A 10992-nucleotide genomic window follows, 5' to 3' on the forward strand; every position below is an offset into this window, starting at 1 on the left:
GGACGGAGGGGGGAGGACCTTGGAGTTTCCACAGGGCAGGGAACCCTTACTGCTCTTTGGACTAGAGAGGGAGGGGGAGAGGCGTGGGGGGAAGGGGAGAGGAGTGGGGGAAGGGGGAGAAAGGTGGGAGGAGGGGGAGGGAAATGGGAGGCTGGGAGGAGGCAGAAACTTTTTTTTCTTTTCCTTTTCTCAATAAAAAAAATAAATCAAAAAATTAGGCACCAAGAAAACAACCCAATAAAAATTGTGGCATGGCTCTGATAATTCTCACAAAATGAAATACAAACTGTGGAGAAACATTTTTGAAAACATGTTCAACATACTTAGGTATCAGGGAAATAAAATTTAAACTTCTATAATATTTCATCTTACCCTTACAGGAATAGCTTAAATAAAATAATAAATAAATGAATAAACAGCAACAAATGATAACAAATGCTGGTATGGATGTGGAGAAACAGGAGCAATTATGCACTTCTTGTGGGGATATGATCACTACAGAAATAAGTGTGGAGGTTCTTGCATTGCTGGAAGTAGATCTACTATAAGATCCAATGCTACCACTCTTGGGTATATACACTAGGAAGTCTGTATGCTACTATCGAGACACATGCAAGTCCATGTTTATTGCTGCTCTATTCAAATTTGCCGTAGTTTCTGTGAGTTCATCTGTTGTATCTGGAAGATATTATATCCTTGGAGTCTTCTACAATGCTACAGTGTACAATGTACAAAAGCTGTACAAGTTCAAATAAGAAAAATCCAGCACTGAGAAAGGGAAGTGGACACAAAGTTCTACCCCTAGACAAGAAGCTATTTGCAATGTATACCTGCTAAGAAAGAAAAAATTAATTTTCTCCCATGATGTTTCACTGGGTGTATCAAACACCCACAAGTCAGGACTCATGCCCAGAAATAGTTGGAGAACAGAAAATGGATAACTTATTTTTTTCAGTTATTAATTTGGTATTAGATTTTGTTTTATTTTCTTTCATTTTTGAAATTTTGTCTTCTTGTATATGTGTTTGAATTTTTACTTTTGTCTTTTGAAAACTGAGGGAGAGATAGAAAAACAAAGAGAGGAAAGAGGGGGAAGAGCATAAAGTTGTGCAAGTAGGGAAGTGGGAAGGACCTGGAAGAAGTTTGGGAAGAGAAAAACATGATCAAAATAAATCATATAAAAATTAAATGAAAATGGTACAGCTATGAAATGAGAAGGTAAATGGATGGAGCTGAAAACAATCATGGGTGAAGTAACCTGGAGCAAGAGAGAAGAAGCCGTACCTTTTCTATTATTTGTAGATGTTGGCTTTGAATCTTTAGATTTGTGTGTTTCGTTTGATAGGCTATGGTTATTTAATGGTTGATAGGAAATAAAAGAATGAAAAGGGTAAAATAGAGAAGAAATTAGGATGACTATGTAAAGAGAGAATATGGGGAGGGATAATTAATACTAAGGGCATTCCAAAGAGTCAGACAGAACTCTAATAGTATAGAAGCTTCCTGAAGTATATGCATGCACACATATAAGGAGTCTAAATGGAGTTGCTATATAATGGGGCAGCAGTGCCTCCCTAGACACCACTAGATGACAAATAAATGCCAGCACCAGGAACAGATTATTTCTTTTGGAGCTATTTACAAGTAATGTACCATTGACTTCCAAACAGTACTGCCTATTTCCATTGTATTGGGTTACCCTGTAGAACTTCTTGGTTAGATTTGTATTGCTGAAGATACCAGGCACTTGAGCCATAGCACATGGGGAGGTAAACTGACACTCAGCTGGAAGTTTCATCCCTTCTGGCTGGCTTTCAGAGTGCTGGAAGGTGCTATGCATGCTACCGGAGGAGGAAAGCAATCACAAATCTTGTTCTGCTGCTAACACTTTGAATTACAACGATGACTGGTCTGGTAACACATGTTCACTGATGCAATAGTAACACAAACTCCTGGTGTAATACTCTCAGAGAACTAATATAAATTAGAAAAGATACAAGAGAGAAGGCAATTTTAGAAAAACACCTAATTAGTCATCAAGTTTGTAGATTGATAACGATGATGTCCCCTGGTTGGAACTTCCTTGTAGGAAACACACATTACTCAGTAACCCCCCTCAACTAAAGTCCATTAGTTGTGTATGGTACAATTTGGGAAATATTTTTATCCAACCAAGAAGAATATGGAAAATTCAGAAACCCAACATGAGAGCTGCAGTTTCAAGAAGAGACCAATTGCTTCCATTGAGACCTTGGTCTCTCTGAACTGCCTGGTTTGTATTTGGATCAGCTTTCCTTTGGAAATGAGGAGAAAAATAAGGACCAAGATGTAGGTCAGGCTAAATCGATACATACTTGTAGGAGGTTCTTCTGGACCAGGTTTATTATAACCTAGAAAATACAAGACATGTTAGAGGAGGGAAGAGCAAGGGAACGGATTCTGCATTCTTTGGCCTATATGGTACCAAACCACACCTAAAAAGATTAGTGAACATCTATTCATGTTATAAGATCTGACAAATCATAATGGAGAAGGATTTCTTGGTATTTCAACTATACCCATCTCTATGTCCCCAATAGATTCTTATAAAACATATCTCACACCTTACTTCCACAACAATATGCCTCAATACACACCATTATTTTTTATTCTGCCACTAGATATCCATCCAGAATATCCTTATTGACCATTTACTATGAGTTGTATTCCATTTTCATTTGAAGTATATTACACAAATAGACAATGATTAAAAAATACAGTGTCCATGTTCCCACCATAGTTCACATTAAGAAGCAATACAGATGAGAGTTATTTGTTCTTTGCATCATGAATAAGGTACGGTTTATAGCAAATGCTTATTGAAAATGAAAACAGACTGAAAATCATACACAAATCCTTGTGATGGTTTAGTGATTGGATATAAAATGCAGAATGACAAAATTTCAATCAGTCAAAACTCAGTGTAGGAAAGGCATGCGCCTTTTCAGATCTGTGCTTTGTTTGCTTTCTTCATGAAATTCAGAATAATATGGATGCATTGTATCTCCTTGCCCATTTCATAGGGTATTATTGTTAAAATGACTTGGCAATTGACAAGACATAAGCTCATTGAATTGACTAGTCTCTGAACATTTCTTCAAGAAATTCTCTATATCTAGTTACTTAGGGTGAACAAACCAAGAGTGAATAAACCATAAACTTTGGGATGCATTCTTGGAAGTATAAACAACAAGGAGTAGAAAAGAAGTTCAGCAAATATACTCATTTCTTTCTGCTTCCTGACTTTGTACACAATATACCAATACCTCCTTGTCTGACTATTTTTATGTGCTCCATGAATTCTGGAAAAGAGGTTCTATGAACCTAAAATAAACTGTTCTAGACAGCGTTATCAATATAATTGATAGAGGTAAAAAAAATGGGTGGCTGAGGACATTACACAGCAACTAGATATCATGCTCACCATTCACATGTAAACTTTCTTTGTCCAGTGAATAGTTGCCCAGCTGGGTTATTCCATGGGTCAGGTTGCTCAGCTCTGAGTACAATTCCTGGGTGTCCAACACAGGATGTGCAAGGTCATACAAGTATGTGCAGATGACTTCTACACCAGTGGCAGTTCCATTCTTCTCAGGCCTAGATCAAGAGGAATAGAGACATAGATAGGAATCAGAAGGAAAGCAAGCAAGAAGAGAGGCAACAATAATAGTTTTTTGGCTAGTGCACACCTGAGAGAATCCAGTCTGCAACTTGAGTTGAAAGAACCATTATGGAGCAATGGTTCCATCTGGGAAGAAAAACAAAGAAAATAATGAAAATAAAATTTGGATAGAGTTGGTAGATGTGATTTATCCAAGCAGAAACTACTGGAATGAGGGTCTCACCAGATTCTTTAGGAGGGTCTCAGTGGAGTTGAACACAGCTGAGCCATTGTTCATATATGCTGAATATGGGAGGTTGGAAATAGTGAAGCTGACTGATACAGTTTTCAAGTGGTGCCCCACAGCTGGAAGAGATGAGAAGAGATTTTACCTGCAAGCACACTGGAATACAACACTCATCAAGTCATATCTCCTTTTGCTTCTCATCTACCAACATACCAAGCCTACCTACAACCTGAATATCTCATTTCTATGACACATCCAACTTACCTTTCTGAATGATCCTAACATACTTTGTGTGTATTTTCCTATCATAACAGTATGTTCTCTTATTCACATGATCACCCTATCAGTCTCACAAGATATATTGTCTAAGGGACTTTTTCTACACTGAACTTTAGAGGAGTATTCTGAAAAGAAAGTCTCACTGGGACTGTCCTGTAACTTCTACAACTCATAGATCTTTGTTCAGTTTCAGTTTTCAGTTTGAGTATTTTGATTTGTCTTTCAAGGCCCCTTCCAATCTGGTTTCTATTGAACTTTTAGCTTTGGTTATCATAAATCTGGACCTACCATCCTGTCTTTACAGGCTCTGGATTAGAAATGCAAAGGCTATATTGGGAGATGAACTTTATGCTCCATGGATGTCAAATTCCTCTCATTTATCCCAGTATACTATGTTTTTCTAGGTCAAACAGCCCTCGTTGTTGATATCATTTAAGTTATGTTATTTAAGTCATAATAAGTATGAGTCAGTATGAGAGATGCAAATCAGGATGAACTGTCTCTAGAAAGTCCTTTAATATTTATATCATGTGAGATGCAGCCCAAGCCAAATTCCTCACTGCAGTGCAGTTGTCTGTATACCTTGCAATCCCAGTGGTTGTATGAGGCTTGGCAATTGATTGAATTGCTACTATAGTCTTTGTGTCTGATGATGGCTATGGAACTAGGTTCTTCATATCCTTCCATTTAGATCTTATATGCAAATCAGAATGGTGGGACAAAGATCTTATAAAAATAGAAACAGGTTCTCTGATACCTGTGGTGGATTCTGTTTGCACAGGTATTGTTGGAGAAGGCAGCATGGTAGTGGCTGATTTAGGATGTGTGGAAAGGGATGTCATCAGGGATGAGAAAATCCCCATGTATTTAGAGAAGCCCATGCAGCAGTAGTTCAAGGCAGAGCAACCATTTGTATGTAGATAACACTCAAAAGGGTTCAAAAGAGAAAATGTGTGATAATGTTGAAAAAGCCTGTGAATAAAGTTAACTCAGATAGTGAGAGTGGTTGGCCAGAGAAAGGTGGGCAGTAATTGAATTGCTAAATAGTTAAGTAAGAAGAAGAAAAGATTGTTGAAGGGTCAACCCAAAATTTAATAATGATAATAAGTATTTGGAGAAATAAAAGAAAAGAAAGAGGGAACAAATAACATGTAAGTAAAAGAGCATGATGAATAGTGGGGAAGTTCACGGACTGAGAGATTTGTGTTAGGGTAAGTGTGTGTATGTGTTGGGGTAAGTATATGCATGGGGCTGGAGAGATGACTAAGTGGTTAAGAGCTCTGCCTGCTCTTTCAAAGGTCCTGAGTTCAATTCCCAGCAACCACATGGTGGTTCACAACCATCTAATCTGGTGCCCCACTAAGGAAAAGACCTCGTCAATTATTCTCAGTAAGTTAGATCACGAAACCCCATATGAACAAGTTCAACAGAACTGTCATGTGCTGGCATGCCCATGCATGTTTCATCATTGCCAGGGCATAAATTTCATTCATTCATCCAAGTATATGCATGAGTGGGTAGCTGAATAGGTGGGTGGATATTGGTTGATGGGCAGGATGGTAAATGGGTGGATGGATGGTTTGATAACTGAATGAATGAATGATGGATGGATGGATGAGTGAAGAGGTGATGAATGGATGGATACATGTACATATGGATAGACAGATGTACAAACAAGAGAAAAAGAAAAGGAGTGGATGATAAGCACACATACAGATGAGAAAATGTAACGAGGTACATAGTTGAATAAATTGACAAATATCTAGGTACTGAATACATGGGTAGGTGGTTGAATGGAGGGTAGGTAAACGAGTGGATAGGTATATAGGGGGATGATGGATGACTGTGTAGAAGTGTGTGGTGTATGTGTATATATGTGTGTGTGTAAGATGCAAAAGAGGTAAAAATAAAAGTTAGCAAATGGAGAGAAATATGATTGCATGGATAAATAGTGGATGGATGGAAGTCTAGAAGAATAATTAGAGAAGGAATGATAAAAAGAAATGAAGAAATACAGTATAATGGAAAAGAGAATGGATGGATGAATAGGTGGGTAAATGGATGGATAGATGACTGAAAATGCAGTTCTGGATGAACAGTAACTAGTAAATGAAAGAATTGACAGAAAGGTATATGAGTGGGATACTGAATGAGTGGGCTATTTTATACAAACACTTTAGTAGACATCAAAGTGTGCTACTTAGCCCCTACTACATCCTCAATAGCATTTGTTTTAGGCAACATAAACTAGTCTCTGAATTAATTCAGCTTAATAATACCATATAAAATAATTGTTCATTTTTTTTTCTTCTGACTCAGAGGACTGAGGAAAGTTCAGAAATTCAGCACCAGGGCTTGAGACCCAAAAAGAGGCCACCAACTCTCTTTCCACTGAGTCTCTGGCCCCTTTCCAGAGACTAGCTTGTGTTTAGGACAAGCTTCCTTTAGAAATGAGGGGAAAAGCTTGGACCAAGACCTAGATCAGGATAAACTGATACTTACTTGTTGTTGATTCTTCTGTACTAGTTACACTGTAACCTAGAAAAGAAAAAAAAATGTAAGGAGAATGTGTTGCACAGTCCTTAGCACCATGCATTAGTTCATGTGGAACAATGTAGATGTGTATCACTTTATACACTAACTGAGCATCTATTAACGTTCTATGATCTGACTTGATTGGCATTAGGAAGAATGTCTTAATGTTTTAACTCATCTAACTCTTCCCTACTTAATCCCAATTATGCTCTCCTAAATTATGTCTATATGCCTTATTTTCAGATATCACTCAACATATTTACATGCATCAACTTATACCATCATCCTTTCCACTATCTATCTATCTATCTATCTATCTATCTATCTATCTATCTATCTATCTATCTATATCTATATCTATATCTATATCTATATCTATACACACACATTCATCCCACACATATTTATTGGGAGGGTATCATGTGTGGTACTGCATTTCTACTTGAAGAATATACAACTGAACTAAAAACTCCATGCTCCACTGGGACAAAGTATGCATGTAATTTACTTGTCCTTAGTGTCAACCGTGTTTGTATTATAATGAATATTTGAAAAATCCTAAGTGAAAAATGTGATGATGAATTTAAATTGTGTAAATTATAAGAGAAAAAAATCCCATATGAGTCCTTGCAACAGCCAAGTTAAAGGACTAGGTTTAAATTGAAACTTTAGAATTCATATCCAGACAAATTTATGTTACAGCGGGCAAGTCAGTTTACCTACATGTGTTTTAGTTTCTCTCTGTCTTAAAATGGGAGTAATTAGTGTGAACATCAATCTTGGTAATTAGTGGTGAATACTGATAGTGAGCTGGCAAGAGTGAATAGCTGTGAGTTGAATGAATGGATAGATGATGAATGGATGGATACATGAACATATGGCTAGACAGATGCGCAGACAAAAGAAAGAGAAAAGGAATGGAGGATAAGCAAAAATCACCAAGGCAAAGCTCTGGGCATTCTGTGAGGAGGGATTGGTATTAGTTTAAATGAAGCACATAGTTGCACCTTAATTCTTTGTAGCTCTCTCTATCTTATGGACAAGATCCCTAAACTATAAGAGAAATATAAAGACAGATAAGGGCCAGTATTTACATCCATATTTTTCCTGACTTGGGACACTGCTGTATCTACTTTCTTGAAATGCTCTTTATGTGTGCTCCTTAAATTCTTAGAAGAGAATCTAAGAACATGGAGGCAACTGGTCTAGAAAGATATCCTTGACTTTGAAAAGGCTATAGGGAAATAAAAAATGGCTGAAGACATCCCCTAGGAAAACACAGACCATGCTCACCATTCACATAGAGACTATCTTTGTCCAATGTGTAGTTGCCCAGCTGAGTGACTCCATGGGTCAGATGGCTCATCTCTGAATATATTTCTTGTGTGTGCAGCCCAGGATGCTCAGAATCATGTTGGTAGGAGCAAATGACAATTACACTAGTGGAGTTTTGATTCTTCTCAGGCCTGAAAAGAGATGTGGGAACTCTGGAGATACCTTCATGTGGCTGAGTCCCAGGGAAAGAAGAAACAGCAGAAGGCTCATTAGGTACAGTCATTCCTGGAAAATGACAAGGAACTGGACTCACCTGAGAGAGGTCAGTCTGCAGCTTGGGTTGAAGGAGATATTCTGGAACAAGGGTGTAAGCTGTAGAGGAAAGAAAAAAGAAAAGAGTTGTATGCAGGATGTACAGGAACTTTGTCCTACAAGCTGTTTCCAGGATGAGGGTCTCACCAAGTATTGTAGAACACGCTCAGTGGAGTTGAACATGGCTGAGCTATAGTTCATGTCTTCTGAATAAGGAAGATTAGAGATGGTGAAATTGAGTATGACAAGCTTCAGATGGTGCTCCACAGCTGTGGGAAGACAGGAAGAGAGATCCCTATAACTGAGAGCTTGAAGATACTACACTAGATTCCTATACTCATCAAGTTATATATCCCCGTATACCACCACCTGTAACTGCACAATCCAAGCCAGAGCTGAACATCTCATCTCCGTGTCATACCAGTTCCCTACTGTGAATGTTCTTCATGTGTGCTATCTCCTTTGCCATAACATATCAGCTCTTATCTTCTCATATCCAGCATATTACACTATAAGATTCACTGTGTGTTCCAGCTAAGTGGATTTTTTCTATGATGAACACAAGAAAAGCATTTCTGAAAGGAAAAAATTCATTACAACACCTTCAGTGCTCTAACCACCTATGGCTCCCTTTGGAGTTTCAGTGTCAATTTCTTGTTTCATGGTTTGACACTCAAGACTCTTTTAATGTGGTTTCTTATGATTCCCAGACTCAGTTACTTATCAGTTCTGTGCCTAACACTATGGCCTTGTGGATACTGGAGTGGACATGGAGAGTCATCACTGAAAGCTGAGCTTCATGCTTCAAGAAAACCAAACTCCTCAAGTCTCTCCACTCACTTGCTCTTGTTGGCCCCTGAGTTCACACCATTGGAATATTCCTTCACATCAGCAAATAACAGTACAGGTGGATCCCCCCCCCCCCCCCCCCCCACCCCCATTGTGTCAGGTGCTTTTCACTTCACAAGAATCTCTCATTGTATTGTCATGGTCTATTCATCTCAGAAGCCTGGTAGTTGCATGAAGGGCAGGCATCTGATTGAAATGCTGGTCTAATATATGTTATTTTAATAATGATACTGGCACTGGATCCTCACACCATGGTTTTCCAGGTCTCATGTAAGTCAGGACATGGAAGTGTGGAGCAGGGCATTTCATCAAGTGTAGGAAAAGGCTTCCCCCAAATACCTGTGGTAGATTCTGGTTGTACAGATGTCAGTGTAAAAGGCAGGATGGTGGTGCTTGGCTCAGGAACTGTAAAAGAGGCTGTTAGCAGTGATGAACATAGCCCCTCCCCATACAGTCAATGAACTCTTCTAGAAGTGGTTCAAGCCAGACTAATCATTCATAAGTGGATCATAAACAAGAGTGACTATGTGAGTGTAGGGGCAACTAAGTCTCTGAATCAAATTTATTCAAGGCAATGAAAATTGTGAGCAATTTATCAATGTGAAGACAAATAAGGAAGTGATAAATTGATGATAAATGGCTCAAATGTGTTTCAAGAGGAACAAAAAATGTGATAAATGGGAGATATGGAGATCGGAATAAATGAATGAATATGATTGTTGGATGACAGAACAGGTAAATGAATTAGTGCTTAGATGGGTAAGTGGGTGCATGGATGGATGGAGAGATTGACTTAAGGATGAAGTGGGTGAGTGAGTGCATGTGGGTGAATGAATGGATATATGGGTGCACAGATGCATGGATGGATGGTTGGGTAGATGTATAGGGAAAAGAACAAAGGAAAAAATTCAAGTAAATGAACTAAAAAATAAACATGTGGATATACGATGAGAGTGGGAAAAATACTCTTCCCTAGGGAAGAGCACACTAATTGGCTATCCAATATCAAATAGTTAGTCCTGAAAATATAGATACAAGTAACATTATAGTAACATTATACAGACTAAGCAGGTCATATTTAGGAATATATACATATATGCATATATGTCTAACAGTAACTAATGAAAAGAAAAAGGCCATGAATTTGAAAGAGAGAAAGGAAGTTTATGGGTGGTTTTGGAGGGAGGAAAGGGAAAAGGAATGGGAGAAGTATATTACAATATACTTTTTTCATAAATAAAAGAAGAAAGTAAAAAATTACTATCTGACATAATTTTTTATAAGCAACAATCATATTAATTAATAATAAAGAAAATATTAATCTTTCTTCCTCCAAGATGAAGGACTAAAGGGAATTCAGAAATCTGATGCCATGGCTGAAGGGCAGATATAGGCCAGGGGCTCCCCTTTCTGCTACTAGCTCCACACAGGAGACTGACTTGTGTTTGGGGTTAGCTTCATTTGTAAGAGAGGAGGAAAGCCTTTACCAAGACCAGGTTGGCAGGATTTGATACTTACCTGTAGTAAGTATATCTGGACCAAGACCATTGTAACCTAGAAAACAAAAGTCAAGCATAAATGCAAGGTGCAGAATGATCTCATACACCATGCTGCCATTTATGTGGGAAATAGATACATAAACTCATGAACACTTATTATCTACTAATGTTCTAGGATCTTACTTAAATATTGTCATGAGGAAAAACTTCCTGATACTTCATTTAGACCCAACTCTTTCTTACCAGCTTCTTAGATGTTCCCAGAAGGAGTCCCTCATATGATTTATGTTCATACCTCAAAGGCCAAAGATATATTCTCATCTATGCCATTATCTACTTACCTCTCTCTCTCTCTC

The 10992-nt window shown here is 38.1% G+C and overlaps 1 protein-coding gene across 50 annotated transcripts in view; it reads right to left on the reverse strand.

Moving 5' to 3' along the window:
• Muc16 (mucin 16, cell surface associated) overlaps positions 1–10992 on the reverse strand; it is a 187966-nt gene that overhangs the window by 45115 nt on the left and 131859 nt on the right. For 48 of the 50 annotated variants that reach the window (XM_050132491.1, XM_050132490.1, XM_050132488.1 and 45 more), the window contains 10 exons: positions 10656–10691; positions 9477–9542; positions 8436–8557; positions 8290–8348; positions 7995–8167; positions 6669–6704; positions 3885–4006; positions 3729–3787; positions 3464–3636; positions 2355–2390 (listed from right to left, as the gene is read on the reverse strand). In XM_050132491.1, coding sequence (XP_049988448.1) covers positions 2355–2390; positions 3464–3636; positions 3729–3787; positions 3885–4006; positions 6669–6704; positions 7995–8167; positions 8290–8348; positions 8436–8557; positions 9477–9542; positions 10656–10691 — 882 coding nt within the window. The remainder of the gene's footprint in view (positions 1–2354; positions 2391–3463; positions 3637–3728; positions 3788–3884; positions 4007–6668; positions 6705–7994; positions 8168–8289; positions 8349–8435; positions 8558–9476; positions 9543–10655; positions 10692–10992) is intronic. The other 2 variants (XM_050132489.1, XM_050132472.1) reach the window with 1 other exon arrangement.

This window comes from Alexandromys fortis, unplaced genomic scaffold (genome assembly GCF_014885135.2).
Source record: "Alexandromys fortis isolate MF-2015 unplaced genomic scaffold, M_Fortis_MF-2015_v1.1 scaffold_392, whole genome shotgun sequence".
NCBI lineage: Eukaryota > Metazoa > Chordata > Mammalia > Rodentia > Cricetidae > Alexandromys > Alexandromys fortis.